Source organism: Sturnus vulgaris, chromosome 16 (assembly GCF_052056855.1).
Source record: "Sturnus vulgaris isolate bStuVul1 chromosome 16, bStuVul1.hap1, whole genome shotgun sequence".
Taxonomy (NCBI): Eukaryota; Metazoa; Chordata; class Aves; order Passeriformes; family Sturnidae; genus Sturnus; species Sturnus vulgaris.
The window spans coordinates 2120876-2143545 of NC_142258.1; the positions used below are offsets into that span (position 1 = coordinate 2120876).

The window sequence follows — 22670 nt, forward strand, 5'->3', positions numbered from 1 at the left end:
CCACGGCACAGGGGTGGAATGAGATCAGCTTTAAATTCCCTCCCAACCCAAACCATCCTATGATTCCATCCTGAACAAAAAGAACACATCTTCAAGCACTCCTTTTAAAACCAGAAACGAACAGAAAAAGCCTTTCACACCCTCCCCATCACACCAAACACCGGGACAGGCTCACAAGAGCAGCCTGGCAGCTCCACCTTCGGAACTGACAGTAAACAAGGGCTTTTAAAATCGATTTCCATCACTACGCTCGTCCTCTCCAAAGCAAATATTTACCCAGGCATGTGCAGAGACATCAACAGCAGGGACATCCCCTTGCAGGCAGCACCTGCACTCTCCCAAAGGCACCATTGCCTCCCTCCAGCAGCTGCAGCAGCTCTCCAAAGCAAAGCTTCGGGATGTGTTTGCCTGTACTTACAGCCATGGTAGGACGCTGGGGATCCTCCAGACTTCCCATACTCCTGCTCTGAGTAGCTGGTGGACAGGTTGGGCTGGCTGGAGCCTCGGCCAAAGGTGATCTGGTTGCTGCCCACCCCAGTGGCCACCTGAGCCATGCGTTCTTTGGTCTTCAGGGCTTGGGCCCTCTCTGTCTTGAGGCGCTCGTCGTCCTTGAGCAGGGACACCAGCTGCTTGGATTTCTCCCTCACGTTGATGCCCTGGTCTTTCCCATCTCGATCGATGTACTGAAAATCTTTCAATGTCTGGATAGCAAAAATATTCTCTTTACACTGCTGGGCCACCCTCTCAGAGCCAGTTTTAATCAGGTAATCTAAGAGAGTGAGGGCCTTGTAGACGTGTCGCCAGTTCTTGCCGTGGTCATTCAGTCGTTTCCAGATCATGCTCATAATTTCAGAAAAGGCCACAACATTGTAGGTCAGATCTGCTATTTCAGTCATCAACGAACTGGAAGGACCCCAGGGGTCATTTGAGGTCGCTTCCCGAACTTTGATTTCGGCCTCTGAGTAATTGTTCACAATGTTCTTCATCTGCCGTCTGATAGACGAAGTCGTCATTTTTATTTCCCTTTTTACCAAGACAGATTCCAGAACACAAACAGCAAAGGGCTAAATTTGCTCTTCCAGGAACGTTTCTGAACTGTGAAGGCTCTGGAGCAGTGGCGTCTTTGTGACACGTTCCACTACAATCATTTCCTCTCCTCAAGAGAATGACACGAGAAAATAAAAATCATGACCTGAGTGAGGAAAGAAAACAAAGAAGGTTAGTGGGGTCTGATTGTTCAGCACAGCCACACACACACACTTGGAAGAAATTTTCCCTAGATTTATTTTTTTCTTCCTTGAATTTCTTCCGATTTTGAAAACAACTTGTTCTCCTCACGAGTCACATCAAACATTTCAGATTAAAAAAACCTGAAGTGCTGAGCAAAACAAAAGCAAGACAATCCCGCTGATACAAAGGCAACATTTTAAAAGCAAACCAGAAGCAAAGTCCAACCTGGAGACTTTGTTTCCAAAGAAAAATCTACCTAGAACTTTTAATTATAGAAATTACAGAGCTCAGATGAAACCACATGAGAAATTCCATGTTCAGCAGCCCTCTAACAGTAGGAATCTGCATCCAGAGAGAACGAGCAAACTTCCTAAAAATCAACCAAGCCATTTTTTAAACTCTGCAAAAGTTTAAAACCCTCTCAGTCTCAGGGCAGAGATCCTATGGCCCAACACACTCCAACTCAAGGTGACCTTTCACGATAAGCAGATTAGAAGGAATTTTTTTTTTCCCCTAAATGCATTTACTTTGTTCATTTGACAACGCTCAGCAGATCCACGCTTTCTGCTCTGTGTGTCTTTCACACAGCACCGAAGAATTTTCAATTCTATGAGAATGGAATTGTAAAGCCAAAATGATTGGCAAGAAAAGGCAAGGACAAGCTGTGGAGCTGGAAAGCTGTGTCAGTTCTTTAGTTAAGGTCACTGTTTCAAGTAAACAGAGGCCTATTAAGCTTTGGAATAAATTACTTGAGCAAACTGGGAGATTGGTCATTCCATGAACACAGAGCAGCCCTGAGAGCCACCAGTGGCACAAACACTGCAACTGGGCTGGCCACACTCAGAGATGTCCTTTAATAATGTTCCTCCAAGCACTCCCAAGAACCAACCCCATCCCCTAGAGAGTCACTGGAGACAAGGAAAGCACAGATTTCAAGCCTGACATTGTTATCATTCTTCAAATTACTACGGTGCCATTTGGAATGGAAGCAGAATTCAGTGTCAGCACAGGTTTGTAATGGCTCTTTTTTTTTTTAGCATAAAGACAAATTCCCTTCCTTAGAAAGCTTTCTGGGCAGGTTAAACTACCACAGAACACACCTAATGAGTTAATTTATTTGATCTTCTTCCACTAAAGTTGGTTTTTGGCAGAATAAAAACCTCTTATGACATGATGGAAGATTAACTTTGAATGAGGCTGACATTAAACTTCAGGTAAACTGCATCCCCCCGGTGTTGTCCCCAATATTTAGAAGCAGCTGTAGGAGAGGAGGTGGCTAACAGCACCAGGAATAAAAAGGGGGAAATCTCCTGGGACATTTAAGTTGAAAATGTTGATCCTACACAAACATTCCATGGCTGCTCCTTCCCTCTGGAATTTTGCATTGCCCAGATCTGTTGGGGCTCACCTGCCCCTGTGATCCCTCTCTAATGCCTGATTTGTAAAAGGTGAGGAAACAATAAAAATTAAAACAGGAAAAGCACCAGGTACATCTTACATAGGCTAAACCATTTATTTTTGTCAAGAATGGTTTAAGGCAAGTTCCTAGCAAAGCTGAAACCAGTAATGCAGGGGATGTGGAAGGTCCCACTGAACTGGGAGCAGGCTGCACCTGCAGCTGGAGGCAGCACAGGACCCCAGGGCCAGGGGAATCATGGACACAATCCTGATGATTATACAGATCCCAGAGCAGAAGAATCCAATCCCCCCCCATAAAAACTGAGCTTTTTTAACCAGAAAAGCAGTGAACACCATAAAAAAATCAAACCCAGGACAACTACAAAACCTTCTAAACCAGTTGGATAAAAAGCCCACCAAGCCTGACATCCTCAGACACAAATCCTTGTGCAAAAGAACTTTTCTATTCCCCTGTATTCTCAGCAGCTGGGACACACTGGATGCCAGCATGGGCACACTGAGCTTCTCCCAAGCCCTCTGGAAGCCACCTGAGCTCCCTGTGTCACCCTCAGCAGGTGACAACCACAACCAGTGGCACAGTGACCACGTTCAACTAACAACTCCTTCAGGTTTCTGAGAAATAAAACATCACTTTGGGCTTCTTTATGTCCCTCGTGGCTTTATAGGAATTGTATAAATTCCTAATCCTTCTGAGCTGAGCTCTCCTGAAATTCAGGCTACTTAGAAGCTTCTCCATATCTCCATCATCCCTGTGGTCTTTCCATGCATGGATTACATTCCCATTTCTTGGGATACACACAATTCCCAGCATTCTGCTTTGCAGATTTGGCAGCAAGAATTTGTATCACAAACAAAAAAGTTTGTATCACAACACAATCATTTACTGCTTAGCACTTCCCATTTATCAAATACTTCCTAAAATTCCATGTGACTCTTGGGAGTTGTATTTCTACTGCACATTTCTCCTCCCTAAAGTGGCATTTCACCTGCTACTTTATCCCTCAGCAGGCCTCAATCTTTCATCATTCCTTTCAATTCAAGATTAATATCAAATTTGACTAATTTGCTTCAATTTGGCCACCTTATTATTTCGGGCCAATCTGCTGAAGGGAATATTTGCAAGAGCACTGATCTCTGGCAGGACACTTGGCTGGGAAGAGCCCTTCCCTGTGAGAACAATTATTTATTCCTAACCTCATTTCCTGTCTTTTAACCCACTGCAAATCTATGAAAAACATTCTTGCCTTATCAAAGTTTTATTTCTTTCAAGGCCAGGGATGAGAGGCCGTCCCAAAATCTTTTTACAAGTACACTACAGGAGCAAGTGTCTCACCTGTATCTCCCCAGCCAAAGACAAATTTTATTACTTTACAACTTCACTAGCTTTTGGAAAAATCACTTTAATACCTCACATGTAAAAACCTCTGAAGAATTCACCACCCTCACAACACAAGGCTGCTTCCCTTTTCTCTCTCTTGCACCAAATTGAGCCATTTTTACACAACAGCACAGGAAAAAAAAAATCAAAGTCTCCTAAAGCTCTGCTGCATGGCAGATTGCAAAGCAAGTAAGAACAACCCAAGTCTGGCTCACTTTTGGAGCTGATTAAATGCAACACAAAGATGTCAAGGTCTAAAAAAACAGAGCAAGGAGCCTTCACTCCCTCCCAGTTACACTCCACTAGGAAAAAAGGCATTTGGTTTTGGAGAACAAACCAAAGGAAGAACTCCAAACTGGAACTTGGAAAAACAACCCCAGAGCAAAGAGAGGAGAGAACACAGAGGATTAAGAGAAACCAGTAATTTATACTCTTACATGAGATTAAATATTTCACTTGTTCTGTAATAGACTCCAAACCCATCAATCCATCAACGCTGAGCAATTCCTCACTTCCATATCTTTGAGTCCTGAAAACCAAGGCCTTTAACGAGAGAAACATGAAGGTTTGTTTTTTCCTTTTCTTGATGGACATGTTTTCATCTTACTCTACTCATAACCCATAAAAACCAATTTATTCTAAAGCTCACAATAAACACCCCAAGGATGACAGGATGGAAAGCTGCTGGAGCACCAATATTCCAGGTGCTGCCTTGGCAGTGGGACTGAGCCTCACCCAGGTTTTGTCCCTGCTTTTGCACACTCTGCTCCCTCACCACACAATAAAAGCTTTTTCCTGGATTATTCCAATTCTTGAAGCACCACAAAAGCCACTTTTATCATTAAACAGATCAAAAAGCCAAACATCCCAAACTGCCTAAAAGTGAGGAACTGTTTCTAACACATGATCAAATTCTTACACAGAAAGTTTGATTTTTTTTTTTTTCCCCCCCAGAGATCTCAGTGAATTAACTTCTCACAACAAACCACAAGGAAGCACAATGCACTTGCAACTTCAGCAAAAATGTGGGTTTGCATTTTTAACAGCAGAGTTGCAAAGAAAGCAGAAAGTGAGACCAGTTGATTAAAGCTGTTTCTGGTTAGCAGGAAAAAGGCTTGAGCACATTTCTGGGAAAGTTAAATAGTTTAGTCTTGGGGAGCCTTCCTCATTTTCACTCTTGATCCCTACAAGGCTGCTTCCCTTTTCTCTCTCTTGCATTAAATCCAGCCATTTTCTCTCATTTTGAAGTGTCTTGACATCTCCAAATGCAAAGCAAACAGATGTGCAGACAAGGTGAAGCTTACCTGTGTTACCAGAGCTAACCTGGAAGGAAATACCCCATGCCCTTGTCCCTATTCCAACAGTTCCACTGCACAAATAATGAATTCTCCTGGTGCTTTCCAACACACAACGTGCAGACAGAAGGAATTCTTGCCTGAACTCCTCATCTCTCTCACAAGAGATGAAGCTCAGTGAATGAAATCTGAATGAGGAAACATCTTTAACTTGCTGAGACTGACACCCAACCAAGGCCAAGCCACAAAGTCCTTCATAAAATCAGTTCAAAGAAAACAGCCCCACAAATCCACCTATAGGCAGGCTTTCAGCAGAATCCATTCACACCTCTGGAATGTAAAACTCCAACAGGGATTTGTCTGCACTGATAAAATTCCCTTCCTATCAGCCTGAAGGTAAATATCTGCATAGCCCAGCTAAGCATGCACCGGAAATGTAGGAAAAGCCTTTAATATCAAGTGTGAAAATCAACATTAAACATCAGCAGTTCACCAGATATTTGCATTAAATTTTAATTAACACTATTACAGACAACATATATCCTTAGATTAGGCATTTACTGTAAGTCACATGCATGAAAAGTGAGGTTTGGAAATTAGTTATTAATTCAGTCAGTGTGTGATCTGAATTTACAGACATCAATCTACATAAAAATATCCCTGCCTTGCTGCCTCTCCTCTCAGGTGAGAATACACACACACACCATGGCTGGAATGGCAGAGACAGGTGATGCTCAGGGATTTATTCCAGGAGAAATGAGGGAATTGTTGCCAATCTGCAAAGATCAGGCTCAGAGAAGGTGCTGCCAGGTGCTGAGTGAGGAAGAAGCTCCCCCAGACAGACAGACAGACAGACAGACACTGACACCAGACCTGCACATACAACCCCAATCCCAACAAGGAGTCAGCTCCTACTTATGGCAAAGAAAAAGGATTCCCATTGCCTGACACTAAATTCACACCCTGCTTTTCCTGGGACAGCTCATTATGTGTCTAAATCCAAGCCCACTGTGTTTTAGGAAGTCTCATTTTCCACAAACAGCTCAGAAATCAGAAAAAACCCGAGCACAAACCTTTATACAAAAATCAGGAATACAATGCAGAAAAAAGCCATTTTTCTTATACTAAATCCACACTGCTAGACCTTCAAACTTAACTAATTCTCTGATTTTTTTTTCCTCTCTTCATAAATTATTCTCAGAGAACAACTGGCTGACCAAAGGGCACCATTACCCTATGATCCAATATTCAACTGCAATCCAAACACTGTTCCCAAAACCAAACAGGAAAAGGGGAACTGTGCTTCGTGGCCACTTGGAGAAGAGGACTGAGAGAAGACACTTGGCACTGCACAGAAAAGCCAACAAGCAGAACACTTATTAGCTCTCTTTTGCTATTCTACAGCAGAGAAAACAGCAATTCATGGGAATAAAACAGCAAAATGAAGAGCCTGAAATTCCCATCAATGCCCTTCCTCAACCTTCAAAATTATTTAGGAAACGAGTTACAAATACAGATTGGCAAAGGGTTTAGAGAACAGGGTTAACTCCAGAGGAAAGGTTTCATTTCCATTTTTCACAGCTTAAATGCTTGTCTTCTTCAGTGTAATTTCTGAGGAGAGGAAATGGTTCAAAATTCAAAGTTTTGGAAGCTTTCCACTCCCTTTTACAAATAAGAGAACAAGGTCAGCTTTCACAGACAGCAGGTGGCCAAATTATTTCTTTATTTAAAGAGTTAATGCTGAAAGATAATTCTCCTTCAGATTTATGCATATTCATGAGTGCCAAGGTTTGATTCTGCACTGGTTTTACAGCCCTGTCTCAGCCTCACTGAGGAACAGGAGCTCCAGCTTGAGCAGACTTTTAGCAATAAAAGAGATTTACAGACACAAATCTGGGTCTGTTTTCTCCTTCCCACCTTTTCCTACTTCTTGTCTTCTTAAATTCCCAGGATTTGAGCTCCATGGGAAGGGGGGGTGAGGAACAAATCCCTGACCTGCCTCACACAGCAGCACCACCTGGCCACGTCCTTTGGGGACCTGCCAAGCCACAGGTGCTGTGCCATCCCTAACTCCATCAGCCTTTGTGGGGTTTTGTCACCCCCAGCCCCATTTGTGGGGTTTTGTGACCCCAGCTCCATTTCTGGGGCTGTCACCCTCCCTAGCTCCAGTTGTGGGATTTTGTGACCCCCAGCTCCATTTGTGAGGCTTTGTCATCCCCGACTCCATTTGTGGGGCTTTGTCATCCCCCAGCTCCATTTGTGAGGTTTTGTGACCCCCAGCCCCATTTCTGGGGTTCTGTCACCCCCAGTTCCAGTGGCTTTTGTGGGGTTTTGTCCCCCCACAGCTGCACTGGCCTCTGCAGCTGGAATTCCTGCCAGGGTGGCTGTAAATGTGCTCTGAAGGGCTGGCAGAGGGGACAGACCTGAGATCATCACTCACGACCCAAATCCGACCTGCACCGGGATCTAATTTTAGGATTACGAGCTTTGACAACAGCTCTTTAAAAATAACACATTCCTCCTTCTACAGCCAGGTCAAGTGTCACCCACAGTGCCACCTGCACTGTGGGCACACCTCAGTTCATTCTGCATGCAGGTGTGCAGTGAATATCAGAATATTGCACAATTACAGAGCAGTGTGAGGTCAGGCCATTAGCACTGAACCAGAAATGCCAAATGCAAATTAATCCAACAGGGCAGTGAAAATACCTCCCCAAACTCCTCAAAAGAATTTGTTCTTTGGGGATTACCTGCTTCAACAAAAGCATTTCATCTGTTTTCTCACAAATTGAGTAGGAAAGAAAAGATCACCCAATGTGTGCCTTGACTGAAAGGTAACAATCTGAAATAAATTCAGTTTACCAAGTATACTTGAATTGTATTTTCAAGTGAATTAAGGGCAGTAGGAGACACTACTCTCCTTTCATATTTTCCTTTTGGAAGGGAAGAGGATATCCAATATTCTTGCCAGAGGATGTGCCTTAGAATCTATTATTAATTAGAAAAGTCCAGCCTTGTCACTTAGGCTGTTATGGGGTGACAGGACCTCACAGATCAGCCTGAACACAGGAAGAACTGCAAAAAATACCAGACCACAAAATGTCAGCTCCCAGTGTTTTCCTATAGAACTGTCATTTTTCAAATCCATATTCACCTAGATGTGTGCTCATGCATCAAACTCTGAATTTTAGGAATGTATTTTGGGAAGATACCTGCTACTTCGAATTACCTGATGATTTCATTAACTAAATTGATTTTGCACTTTTATTAACATGAAGCAGACGTCACCAAGTGCAGCTTCTCCCATCCTCCTACACACACCAGACATGAAACCACATTAATACACTCAGTAGGCCAGAGGCAAATGCTCACCATGACAAAGATTAGGGGGGAAAAACAGTTTAACCCTCCATGTAACTACTGGTAGAAGCTGAAGGATTAATACTTTTATTTTATGACATGGATTTCTAAGGAAAAGGATTGTTCAAGAAGTACAAGATGCCAAGAAATACCTGTCCATGCATCCAAATGTTATTTTTTTCCATTTTAATTAAGTGTGCTGCCTGCCAGCACAAAGTAAAAGCCTGCAAAGAACACAGATTGATTTAATATCCTACTTACATTCATCAATATCCATTCATGGCATAAAATTTCAAGTGCTTTCCCTCACAGCCACCAGATTTTGCACAATCATCTTGAAAAGTCAACACAATGTCTTAATTCAACTATCAGAGCTGGTAACATCAGATTGCTCTGAACCTCAGAAATTGAGGTACATGAGTTGTCTGCTCATGAGATTGGAGTATTTATAAAAAAGAGGAACATCCACTTTTTATATGGGCAGATAGTGATAGGACAAGGGGGAATGGTTTTAAATAACAGAGAGGTTTAGACTGGATGCAAGGCAAAACATCCTCCCCTGGGAGGGTGGGGATGCCCTGGCACAGATTTCCAGAGAAGCTGGGGCTGCTCCTGGATCCCTGGAAGTGTCCAAGGCCAGGTTGGATGGGGCTTGGAGCAGCCTGGGAATGTGGAAAGTGTCCCTGGCCTGGCAAAGGATGGAACTGGATAAGCTTTAAGGTCCCTTCCAACCCAAACCATTCTGGGATCCTGTAAATAAATTGTTTTAAGATTGCAAAGTAGGAAACACATCCTAAAATTTTGGATCCCAAAAGCTGAAGGAACTCTCTGGGCAAAGCCCAGGGCTCCAGAGCAGGATTTTCTGCCCAGAAATCAGGCTCAGTGAACTGAGGATGGGATTCTCCAGCTCCTGCCTCCAGCCTGGAACAGTCCTGCTGACCTGATCCAGCACACAAGGGCAGGCAGGGCTGGGGCTGCTCACTGATCTCATCACCCAACCAATTAATGCCAAGGTCACTCTAATTACTGGAAAGAACACCCCAAATAAGGGGAGCACCAGTCACTGCACCAGCAGTCCCCAGTTACAGCTCACCAGGCAAAGCTGCACCTGGGAAGCTCAAACTGGAGCTGCAGGTGATGGTTTAGGTTTGGGACTTGCTACAGCAGGTGACTGTGCAAGGACAGCAAACAGGGGTTCTGGGAAATCTCCTTTTCCTGCCTAGTGACACAGCAATTCCATGTCAAAGAGGCCATAGACAAGGAGGAAATCTGGTCTTTCACTCTCCAGGTTACCACATTTCATAAAATCTTAGCCCTGTCTTTTTCCCACCCTGATTTTCGCTCTGTCCTGAAACACCAAATATTCAGATTTCCCTCTGATTCCTCCATATCTCCTGTCTTTCCATACTGTACACACCACAGTTACCAAAATCCTTCCCAAACCAGCCCCCCCCTCTTCTCCCTCTTCCTATCCCACCTGTCCAACGTGTCCAGCACCAGCACCTTGGCAGGAGCAATTCCAGAGGAGAGGTCCCAGCTGTGCCACCAGCAACCTGGATCTACACTGGATTCTGCCTCCCAAGAAATACAACTCAAGAATATTGAATCATATAAAAATAATTCACTTTGGTCAACTTCTGTGGTGCCCCAGTTTCTGATTCTGAGCTGTATTTTTAAGTTCAGCTTTGATGGAAGTGAACCACTAAAAGACTTTTTTTAAAAATATCAGCACATTTGACATAAGGATTTTTGCCTCATTTTGCTGCTTCAAACTTTTCAGTTCCTTCATTCACTCACAAATAAAAGTTATCCTTGTTCAACAATAAAGATATTTGTTATTATTTTATTATTATTTTGTGGATTTTTGTGCAATTAGGAAAAAAAAAAAATCCGGTTTGAAAATACCAGTGAATCCCACATTCCCCTATGCAGATATACAGAATTTTTCAGCTGTCAGCATAACAATTCCTCAAGTTTTCTGAATCCATCCTCCAGCAGTAAAATTCTACCTACTCTTTTATCTATTCTGGATATTTAGACGGAAAATTATTTGAGTGGGAGGCAGCTTGTTCGTTTCAAAGAAGATGACAAAGACTTGTTACTCAAAAGCATCTGTGCCTGTTCCTTCATTAAAGGTCATTTTCTTCCAGTCAGTTCTTGCAGGGAACATCTTCTACCCCCTTAGCTTTGATATCCTGCAAGCAGCAACTGGATCATGTCCTTGGGACTCCAGGTATCTCCTAAGGAATCCACATGGAAAAGGCAATACCTACCTCTGCTTGCAAAGCAGCTGGTTGTGGATATACTGAATAAAATGCAATAAATCCCTTGTGGAGAACTGCTCCTCCCTGTTCCTCCCAGAGCTGCCTGGTGATTATTGTTTTGACCATTGTTTTCGTGCAAGTCATTAAAAACATTCTCTCGTTAGATTTAGAAGCAAAACACGAAAGTGGATTAAAAACTCACCCACTCCATTTTCTCTTTTTTTTTTTTTTTAAGAGCTTTCCACCTAGTCCAAATGCACAGAAGAAATTCTAGCCCATTAACATCCATCAGAGAGCAGTAATGAATTCATCAATATTGCTCCAATCCGTGGGCACGGCATGGTGCTGAATCATTTGGTAACTACATCTGCAGCAGGAAGGGCTCACACAACCCTCCCCACCCTGCCAGCAGCCACGTCCCTGGAGAAGGAAAAATGAATGGATTGAGATGTCCCTGAGCTCTGTTATCCCTCTGCATGGGCTTGCTGGTGCCTCTCCACACCAGGATTCTCACAGCCATCAAATCCTGCTGCTCCCCCCCTGGACATGTCCCTCCTTTGCCAAGCCACCTGCAGGCTTGCAAGGAGCTTTCAGTGTTCTTTCTTTCTATAAAAGACACGAGGATTTGGTTTTTCTCTGCTTTTTAATGTACAACGCAAATATGTCAAGCCTTAAAGTGAATATTTAATTTGCAAAAAAATAAAAAAACCCTCCACATCAGGTTACTGCAATCATGCCAAACTGTGATTTTATTTTTCTGTCTATTTACAGAGCTATGGAAGGACAAACTTCTTCCTCCAGCAAGATTTCCTAACAGCAAAAGTTCTATGCATAAGAAAAGCTAAAAGCTACCAAAATCAGCTAGTCTTAAAAAGAAAATAATTATCAAGTAACATGGAAGTTTAGCTGCCAAAAAAAAGCCCATACCTGTGGCTGGAGTACAAGAGTATTAAGTTACTGTTCTCACAACAAAGGAAAAGGAATCTATTCTTGAAAACAAAATAAATCAGCCTTAATGATATAAACAAAATTATCCTTAAATGTAGATATAACTACTCTGCCTGCTTTGCCTTGCCCAGGGAGGCCAAGGCTGGTGGGCTCTGCACTTTTCCACCTCTCTAAATCCTTTCCTTGTGTTTACACTCTCAGCTCTAATGGTATCTCTAATTAACCCCAGGAATAAAACAGGGGTTTGTTAAGGGAGCCCTCAGAAAGCAAGAACAGCTAATTCAGGTCTCTGCTCCTCTGCTGCCTTAACACAGATGATGGCTCAGAACATACACTCACACATGTGCCTACATATCCTCAACTCCCACGGCTTCATTCAATTAATACTATTAAATCTTTAATGCTCGGCTTCAAAGGCTTTTTTTTAAATTTTTAATAGCTCTCATAGGTGAGCACGAATGTTTTAAGTCTTTCTGCTATATTTTAAATAAACTCCTCTTTTCTTGCCACTTTGATGTTTGCCTTTCTGACAAACCTCTGCTCTGTGAAGCTGCTGCGACTTTGTTTTGTGTGCGAGGATGACATTACAAGCTCCAAAAGATATGTTAATCACCGAGCTGGAATCTGGGATTTTTTTAATTCCTCTCACCTGCCCTCTGGGCTGGGAGTTGGCACCAGAACAGCTTTCATCAAAACAATGAAACCCAGAAGGAGAGAAGAGGCAACTGGAGGGAGGGGGCTCTGATTTGCATCTGTTTAGCATGGAAGCGGCAGGCGGGGCTAAATTCTCTTTTACTCTGCTTTCCCATGAAAGGAGAGAATGCCAAAGTCACCGTATTTTATTTAAATAGTTAAAATAGGAGTTTTGACAAAAGACTGGTCAAGCTGGATGGAAGAATAAGCCTTGTGGCACCTAAAGGCACATCTGTTTCTCACGTTTGATGGGCACTGAATTTGTTTTTAATTCTCCCCTTCTCTCACTCCAACTACCTCGAGACCCCTCCCCACCTTGCCCTGCCCCGTTTCTAAATTTGGAATTTGTGAGACAAGAGACTAAACTTTGACAGCACATTTCAGGCCTTTCTATAAAGCATAAACTACTACAAGAAACGAAAAAGAGAAAAAACCAAAAACAGCACAGGCTTTCCTCCTCCTTTAAAGTTTATTTATTTTCTTCTGAATAAGAAAAAGAAAACCCTTAAAATAAAACTAAAAATCAGCATTTCCAGGGACAGGAAAAGGCACTATAGTATTATATACACTATCCAAGCTGACACAAAAAAGAAGAGATTAAAAGCCTGGCTGGAAGCCAAGGCATCCAGACACAATTTTTGCACAGAGCATAGAGAACAAAAGTGTTCCTGCATTCAGGATGTTGGAGCGTGTTTCCTGCACTCACACCTGGAAGCAAACAACACTAAAAACCAGGGATCAACAGGTCCCTCATCCCTTCAGAGTGAAAGATGTGCTCCCACCCTGCTTGATCCAGAGTATCTCCTGCAGAACAGACCCCCCCCCCCCATAAAGCAAATTAAAAACAGAATCGTAAAGACGAGCTACAAAACTCTCCTGCTGTTCTTCCCTCCTCAACATTTCAGCAGAGTACTCCCCAAAATCCCAAATCTCCAGCCATACACCTCCTCCTGACTTTTAAAGCCCGTGTAAATATTCCTGGAGGCATCCTATGGTCGTATGATGATGAAATTAAATATACACAGACACTGCTGGTTGGCAGACAGACACAGAAATGGCAATTGCAGCACTCAGTGTGTTTAAAGCAGCAGGCCAGGCAAAAGGAGATTATTCACTAGGTAGTCAAACGTAAAAAAGAGCCAGACATTTCAGTCTGTCTCAGTGTCTCACAAAGGGGTCAGCGATTTGTAAATTTTAAACACAACACTTAAGCAGTTTTGCAGACTAAAAATCCTTTGATGATTTACCTCAGTGCTTCCCTGCAATAAACCAGTTTAAAAGTGATTTTGCTGTGCTTGAGCTTTTCTACTTCAGCTTCTCTACAAGAATTCTGAAAGCCACGTCAAACCAATTATAAACATTCCTGAATTTTACTTCCTTATTAAAGCTTCCCAAGAGAACCAGTAAACATATAAACATAAATATCTTTCAGAGAAGTCACCCAAGTACCAATAAAATCTTCTGAAAGCAGCTGCTTTGCTGAAAAAGTATGAAAAACCATGGGCTGCATAATCACAGCCTGGTGCAAGGACAGTCACACTGTTCTTCAGAGCATCAGACAGAAATTTCTGCCTTTAAAATATACATAAATTGAAAAGATTCTCAAAAATTACAGTATTAAATATTGATTTCTGATCTGCATTTGCATACTCCTAAGAAAAGGAGTCTGTGTCACCTATGCTGTTTATCTAAAAACCATTCCAACACAGGCATTATCTTGACTTTCTGAGAAACTCTTCTAAATTGGTAGACAAAGTTTAACTTCATGAACTCTGCTCAACAACAGCAGCAAAATATAGTAACACTTCTCATAGGTAATAAGCATTCCATCCTTAAAAAAAAAATCACTGCAAGCAGCAGAACACTGCAAGAAGCAATCAAACCCCTGCAATAAGGCAGGATGGGCTCAGAAGGCAAATATTTCATTAGATAACACAACAGAGGGGAGTTTATGCTTTCCAGTGGTCATTAGAGAAAGAGGTTTTCATCAAATAATTAAATACCTGGGCAGGGGCATTTTAAAGATGCATCAGATCTTCCCTGGATCTGAATATTGAGAGTAATTCCTGATCAGGAAGCTCTAACCAGACATCACAATCCAGCAATGGCACAAAATGGGAGGGTGTTTATCTAATTAATTAAGTGAATAATTAAAAATATTAAAATTTTGTTTTTCAAATGACAATCGAAGTGCTTTCCATGTGGCAGAGCACGCAGTGCCTGACATCCACCACAGAACAGGCATGTTAAAACAGCTCTGCAGATAAGGATTAATGAATGATCTTCAATTCTGCCTGATTTCATAGGTTAGAGCAAACATCTCTGCCTTACTGCTGTTGTCACAAGCCTCATCCCTGTCCAAACAGAGCTGAAAGTCAGTAGAAAAGCAGCTTCAGCAGCAATTGGGTCAACCGATTTGGCTGAAGAAATCCTCATCACTAAAAAGAAAGAAATAAATAAAAATCAGAAAGACAAAACTGAGGTGATGCTTGGGGTCAGCAGCACACACGAGGAACCTCCTGGGAACAGAATTCCTACCTAGAGGGAAACTTTTGTGCCTGAGGGATTCTTTTGTGCTGCCATCTCAGGAGAGGAAGTTACCTTTAAAAAATAACTTTCTTTGGTCTCTCCCTGAGGAATAGCAGAACTTTCTGTATCAGTTGTGTCAGTGGGGTTTGTCCTACAAAGTTTTTATTTGTGAACTGCACAGCTCTTACACCAGTGAGTAATTTACTCATGCTATTACTCCCAGTGGACTCAGAAGAACTGTGTGAGAAAGAAAGAGCTTTGCCAACCTAAAGGTTGCACAATCGGGGAGAAAAAAAAATACAAACCAGGGAGGGGGATAAATTGCAACTGACAAAAACTACAATCAAGAAATAGCTGGTGACAGATTGTTGTTTAAGTACAAGGAAGTGATTTAAACAGGAGCAGTTGTAATAAGATTATACGATTCTCTATTAAGATTCTTAAAATGTCTTTGTTCTAGCAAAGCTCTGAAAAGACCATTGCCCTTGCAAAGGTTCAGAAACTACTAAATTGATGTTAAGTCTAGAAATTAATATGATTTGGGAGAATAAAGATAAAAATGTGAAAGAACATCCCAGACATCATTAGTAGCCAGCCAGCCGTGCTGGTATTTTTCAGGAGTACCACAGCATTTATTGGTGGCAAAACTCAAACCCAACAAATAGAAGTAGGGATTTTGCTGTGCCTGAGTTTCTGCTTTTAAATAATGAAAACTCCTGGGTTGATTTTAGAAACCATCACATTATGTAAGTGACATCTCCAGAAGGGCAGGGAAGTCTCTGTGAGGTTATACTGGAGAGAGATTAAATCAGTGTCTGGCTGCTGAATTTTAGCCATGCCCCCCAGATTCCACCACATATTTTAAGTAATTAGTTCTAAAACTACAGCCCCCAAAACTGGACATAACTCCTGCAATACTGAAAAGCAAACAAGGCAAGGGAGCCATCAGATTTCTGTCTGGTAGGGTAAACATAAAACATCTCTAACTAAGGTGTCTGCCATGGTTTTAAACTAATGAGCAGCTTTGAACTTTCAAAAAACCAATTTATTACTTAATTTGTACAAGTATTGTTCACTGAGTGCTGCATTCTGAGAAACAAAACAGCCTCAAAGAGCCAGGTGTGTCCCAAGCCTGCAGAAGCAGCACAGAGGCCTTCTCCTGCCTGGGTCTCCCTCCAAACTCTCCTGGACCTTGTGACCAATTAGGATTTATTACTTGGTGACATGAAAGGCTCAGGCCCTGCAGACAACATGGCTAAAACAGCTCTGGGAGAGGCAGGAGCAGGGCCAAGGAAAGGCAGGGACAGGGGGGAAGGAAAGGCAGGGACAAGGACAAGGGGGAAGGAAAGGCAGGGACAAGGACAAGGGGGAAGGAAAGGCAGGGACAAGGGGGCAAGGAAAGGCAGGGACAAGGACAAGGGGGAAGGAAAGGCAGGGAAGGTGGAAAGAAAGGCAGGGACGGGGGGAAGGAAAGGCAGGAACAAGGACAAGAGGGAAGGAAAGGCAGGGACAGAGATAGGGTGGAAGGAAAGGCAAGAACAGAGATAGGGTGGAAGGAAAGGCAGGAACAGGGTGGAAGGAAACTGCAGAGGTCTCATGCACAAATTTCAGCTAAATTACTCGAGGCAGCTCATGGAGCTCCACTTGAAAACAATTCCTTGGGATCACAACAACAAGAGTGTGTCTGAGATTCCTTCAAACCTCCCCGAGCCACCTCCACGACAGAGCAGAGCCAAGGGGAGCCTCCAGGGCGGAGCTGCATCCAGGCCTGGGCTGGGACTGGTTTTACCCAGCTGCACTCCCACTGCCAGTGGGGACCTGTCCGAGCCTGAGCTCCTGCTACTCCACCTGCACAGAGCTGGATTTTGCAAGCCAAGGCACAGGAGGAGTGAACAGCCCAGGCCTGACCTTGAACACAAGCTCGAGGCGCCAGTTAGAGGCATTTATGTTAACAGCCCTGGGTGATAGGAAACAGAGAGACACACTATTAACAATTAATGCAACACAGGGTATTGGCCCTGAGATCAATTCAAGTTCAATTTTTGTAACAATACCAGAAAAATGAGCTGAAAATTATCTACACAGAAGAAAAGCATCTCGCTAGCATAATAACTCAAAGTCGTATTTCCATATAAAAAAGCACAACGGTGAATTACAAACTGAATTCTGCAGATATCTCCAGTGCACCCAACAAACACAAACTACTTCGATACTGATTTTCTAATTAATATCATCATTCATACAAACTTGCACTATTAGATATTTACATAGAACTCATTCTTGGTAACTTAAGCTACTCTCCTTAAACTCTGCCTACAACCACTGGTTACCTACAAAAACCAGCACCGTATCTTCTGACCCAACTACTTTGCCTTTATCAATGCCCTGGAACAGCAACATAAAATCAACCAAACTCCAAATTTGGAAACCAGAGACAAAACTGTTATTTGTAAAATGATAAAGAACACCAGTTTTCCTGGAGCTTTCCACCTGCTGCACCACTCATGGAGAGGCTCAGCCCAAGAGCCACTGAGTTCCAGATCCATCCTGAAGCCCACAGCCTCTGAATTCACTCTCACATTCAACCATTCTGAATCCTTTCTCCATGCAGAACAGCAAAGCAGTCCTGTAACAACCAGCCAAACTGATTAACTCAGACTTTTTAGGGTCTGTTATTCAGCACAGCCCAGTCTGTACCAAACCTGGAGCACACCAATGCCAGCACACCTACAATCAGCTCCAGCAGGTTTTATTCCAGAGGACAGCAATCCATGTTGTTCTCCATGGAGTCTCCTGCCTTCTTAATGAGCAGCCAGGCTACTGAAACACACAAAAACCTGCTGTTCTTTGAAGCACTTAAGCCAGCAGGATGCTGGTACGTTTCGATATTTTCCCTGCACAGATCAGAGCGAGGTGAAGTGGGAAAAGAACATTACAGGCGTTCCTACAAAGCAGGCACATTTCATTTTCTATTAGCAACATCCCAAGGGACACTTTAGTGCTCTGCAAATATGGCCCTGGAAGACTGGGAAGTTGCTTCCTGAGTACCAGTCATTAAAGAAAGATATTAGAGTAACTTATATTCTTCTACACCAAGCAAAAACCAGAGTCATTTCCTCATCCTACGTATGAGACCTAAGAAAAGCAGGATCAGGAACAGCATAACTACTCTTTAATGTATTTCCCCTAAACTGATTATCATTTAATGATTTCTCTCTCTCTCTCTCTAAAGGAAAAAAAACCAAAAACAACCACAGAAACCCCGATTTCTGTATCAAGAGAGACTATCAGCATTTTTATGAAATAACAAATTAGGCCTTTGGCATTTCCCAGCAGTGGTCCAAGATTTGAGGTTTCTTAAAAGCTCCAAGTTTCAAAGCAATCAAATGACTGACAGCTGGAACAAAACTAGCATGATTAACCAGTTATGTAAATAATGATGTGGTCAGTGCAAGCTGAATTCATTTCTGCTGCCTGCATTATACTGGACATCAGATGTTTGTGAACTCTTCATTAAATGTGACTGTAGGAATAATGGGAGTGAAAACCAACAGGAGCATCACCAGCCAGGCTACCCAACAGTCAGGGATCTCTCCTCTGGTCTTTCCACAACCATCAGGTAACTCATCAACAGCACTTTTTCAACTCAAATATTACCCATTACTGCTTAGCTTCTACCTAGGGAACAAATCAACTACTTTTTCTCAGGAGACAAGTCCGTGGAGAGATGGAGAAAGATGGAGAGAGGTTATTTATTTACAAAGGCTTGGAGTGACAGGGCCAAGGGAGAATGGCTTCCCAGTGCCAGAGGACAGGGTTAGATGGGATATTGGGGAGGAATTGCTCCCTGTGAGGGTGGGGAAGCCCTGGCACAGAATTCCCAGAGAAGCTGTGGCTGCCCCTGGATCCCTGGAAGTGTCCAAGGCCAGGCTGGAGGGGGCTTGAAAAAACCTGGGATAGTGGAAAGTGTCCCTGCCATAGCAGGGGATGAGCTTTGAGATCCATTCCAACCCAACCCATTCTGGCATTCAAAGATCCTGTGAGTGCTACATCACATTTCTTAAAGGCTGATAATAATTTCCATTCCTCAGCACACATAAAAGTCAAGCTGCTGTGTCAGAGCACTGTTGTGACACAGAGGTGATGTTGCAGAGTTACTTCATGGAATCAAGGAAGTTACAATCAGCACCCCAAAGTCAAACTTCCTCAAATGGAACCCACAGTCAATTTGGCCTTATCAGAATTTGCAGTCAGGAATGCACACTCATGGGTCATTTGTGCTTGATAATTTTGATAACACGGTTAAATATTTAATATGGGTATGATTATCTCTGACATTCTGTCAAGCTAGTTTACCATTACTTATAAAGGAAAATTCATCCAAAGTTTTGATTGTTCCCAACAAAACTCTATACTTGAGTTTGTTCAAAAATAACACATCTGAGAACCAGCCAAGACAAACATATTTAGAAGTAACTCCTAAACAGGTTGCATTTTGCCAAAGATACCATTAGAATATATTTCTATTTCTAATTTTAAAAAATCATTCATCCCACATTTCACACCCCAACAATACAATTCCCTATGACCTTGTGTCTCACGAAACACAGCAACACACTGGAATTATGCAAGAGTTCTGTATTACCATAAAGCACATATTTCAGAAGAGAGAATAATAAAACTTAATCTCGTGGCCTGATTTGCATTTTGAACTCATCAAGTCAGACTCTACAACCCATAACATCTGCAACAGCTTCACAATCCCAACAAGTCTTTTAGGCCTCTTGTTGAAAATGGATGAACATGTAGATAATTCAGGTTATTTTCTCAAGAGATGAGAAAAAGAAATCCGTCCAATTGCTGTAAATTTAAAATCTCACTTGGCTTTTCAGACCAGTGTCGATACCGTAATTGAGAAGGGGGAGGGGGAAGCATTACACACCCATAAAACTGAGACCAAACGCTACCAGTTTTAAAGCCTTAGAGCTTTAAATCTTAACATGAATATTTTAACATTTACATTAAAGCCTTACGGCTTTAAAATAGGGGACTTCCATTGTGGGCAGCCTGTGATAATTACTGTTTCAATATATTTCACAGCAATAATGTAATACAGCTGGCTGAGTACCCAACCCTAATCTGTAGCATCACAGGTACTGCAGGTAAAAATTAAAAAAAAAAAAAAAAGAAAAAAATATATATGAGTATGTGTCAGTGTAAATATATAGAAAGAGAGAGAAGAAGAGAGACTATCACAGAATTATTAGGGTTGAAAGGGACCTCTGGAGATCATCTAACCCAAGCCCCCTAGATAAAACAGACCCTTACAAATTATTAAAAGCATTCATACACATCTCCCGAACAACGATATTACTGAAAATACAACAAAACAACCCCCGCGCCGCCACGATGGAGCTGAACAACGCCGGGGCGGGGGTCGGGCAGGGCGGACCGGAGCCTCCCCCCCCCACCACCACCCCTCCCCAACCGGGAGCCCCCCGAGCCCGCAGGCCCCGCCATCCCCCGCAGCCCCGGGAGGCCCATCGGGAGCCAGGCCCAACCTCGGAGCCGCGGGGACCCTGCCCGGCCCCGCCACTCGCCCTCCCAGCCACCCACCGGCGACAACAAAGGGCCACCACGGCCCCGCGCCCTCCCCGCGGGGACCCCCGGGGGCCCTTCCCGCGCCCACCCCGCGCCCCGCGGAGGGGCAGGGCGGGGTTGCGGGGAGTTGCCCGCCCGTTCCTTCTTCCCCCCCACCTCTCCCCGTCCCGCATCCCCCGCGGGAGCCGCGCTGACCTGCGGGCGCGGGGCGGGCGCGGTGTCCCGGTGTCCCGGTGCCCGGCGGCCGCGGGCTGCGCTTGACACCCACACGCACCATCCAACATGGCGGCGGCGGCCGCGGGGAGGCGGCGGAGGAGGCGGAACCGGCGGCCGCGCGCGGCCCCGAGGCGCGGCCGCGCTGAGGGCGGGGGGGACGAGGAGCTGCCCGTCCTCTCCTTCCCTCCCTTTTCCCTTCTTTCCCTCCCTCTTCCCTTCCTTCTTCCCCTCCTTCTCTCCTTCCCTCCCTCCTGGCGCGGCTCCTCGCTGCCGGACCCGGCGCCAGCGAGGAGCGAGGCAGGGTCGGCCCCCGGCCTGGGGCAGCTTTGGATGGAAGGAGAGAGCCTTGGGGAACGCCCTCAGCGCCCAGAGATCCCTCAAAAAACCTGGGTGAAATAATACAGAAAAAGTCTGTCGTTGCAAAATAATCACATTTATGGGTCAGGGAATGCTTTAGAGAGGGTTTGGGGATGGTGCTGATGGAAGGAGAGCGCCTTGGGGAAACGCCCTCAGCGCCCAGAGGTAGCTCAAAAAACCTGGGTGAAATAATACCAAAAACCTGGGTGAAATAATACCAAAAAAAGGTCTATAGTTACAAAATAATCACATTTATGGGTCAGGGAATGCTTTAAGAGAGGGTTTGGAGCTGGCTCTGATGGAAGGAGAGCGCCTTGGGGAGCGCCCTCAGCGCCCAGAGGTCCCTCAAAAAGCCTGGGTGAAATAATACAAAATAAAGTCTGTCGTTACAAAATAACCACATTTATGGGTTTTGAGAGGGTCTGGGGCTGGCTATGATGGAAGGAGGCCCTTGGGGAGCGCCCTCAGTGCTCACAGAGCCCAGAGGAGCTGGTTTCAGGGCTCCAGATTCCCCCAAAATCCAAGGACAAAAAATACAAAATAACGACTATCAGTACAAAATAACCACATTTATGGTACCCTTTAAAGCAGGTCTGAGCTGCCTTTGGTGGAAGGAGAGGGTTTGGGGAACACATTCCCCCTCCACACTCACAGCACCCAGGAGAAATTTATTTCAGGGTGGGGTACACCCCAAAAACTGAGGTCCAGCGTGGGCTGGCAGCCCCCAAAGCAGAATCTTAGAATGAATTAATTTGGAAAAGACACGAGATCATCAAGTCCAACTTTTGGCCAAACACCCCCTTGTCACCGAGTGTGTCATCCAGTGCCACCTCCAGCCTTTCCCTAAACCCCTCCAGGGACAGTGACTCCACCACATCCTTGGGCAGCCCATTCCAATATTTAATCACTCCCTGCTATGAGAAAATTCCTCCCGATTTCCAACCTGAACCTCCCTGACGCAGCTCCCATTACCTCACACAGCACAGACACTGCGCTTTCCCCCTCCCACTGAAGATGCCAATATAAAATAACCACATTTATGGCTAAGGGGACACTTTACGTTCGTGGATCAGGGTCACCACACCGGATGATGAAGGAGAGCTCAGCATGGACGTGGCAGGAGGAGCCAGATGGTCTGGGTGGGTCGGAGCACACGTCCTTCCCTTTGGGATAATGACTAAACCTGTGTCCGGCATCGAGGGCTGGAGGAGGTTACTGGTCCCATTGTAGTGCTCCCTGAATATATTTGTTCCCATCTTAAAACCCTGAGACAATTCAAGGAAACGGGACGTGGCTGCTCTGGAGACAGTCAGGATTGGGCCAGGGGAGGAGCTGGATAGCAAAGCTCTGCTTGGATCACTGCTGGCACAGGGCAGTGCT

At 44.1% G+C, this 22670-nt stretch overlaps 1 protein-coding gene across 5 annotated transcripts in view; it reads right to left on the reverse strand.

The window, feature by feature from the left end:
- EPN2 (epsin 2) overlaps positions 1–22670 on the reverse strand; it is a 58470-nt gene that overhangs the window by 21232 nt on the left and 14568 nt on the right. For 4 of the 5 annotated variants that reach the window (XM_088174243.1, XM_014871327.2, XM_088174242.1 and 1 more), the window contains exons 1-2: positions 20913–21042; positions 419–1192 (exon numbers count right to left, since the gene is read on the reverse strand). In XM_088174243.1, coding sequence (XP_088030369.1) covers positions 419–1013 — 595 coding nt within the window. In that variant the 5' untranslated portion in view covers positions 1014–1192; positions 20913–21042. Of the gene's footprint in view, positions 1–418; positions 1193–20912; positions 21043–22670 lie in introns of those variants that run through there. The other variant, XM_088174241.1, reaches the window with a different exon arrangement.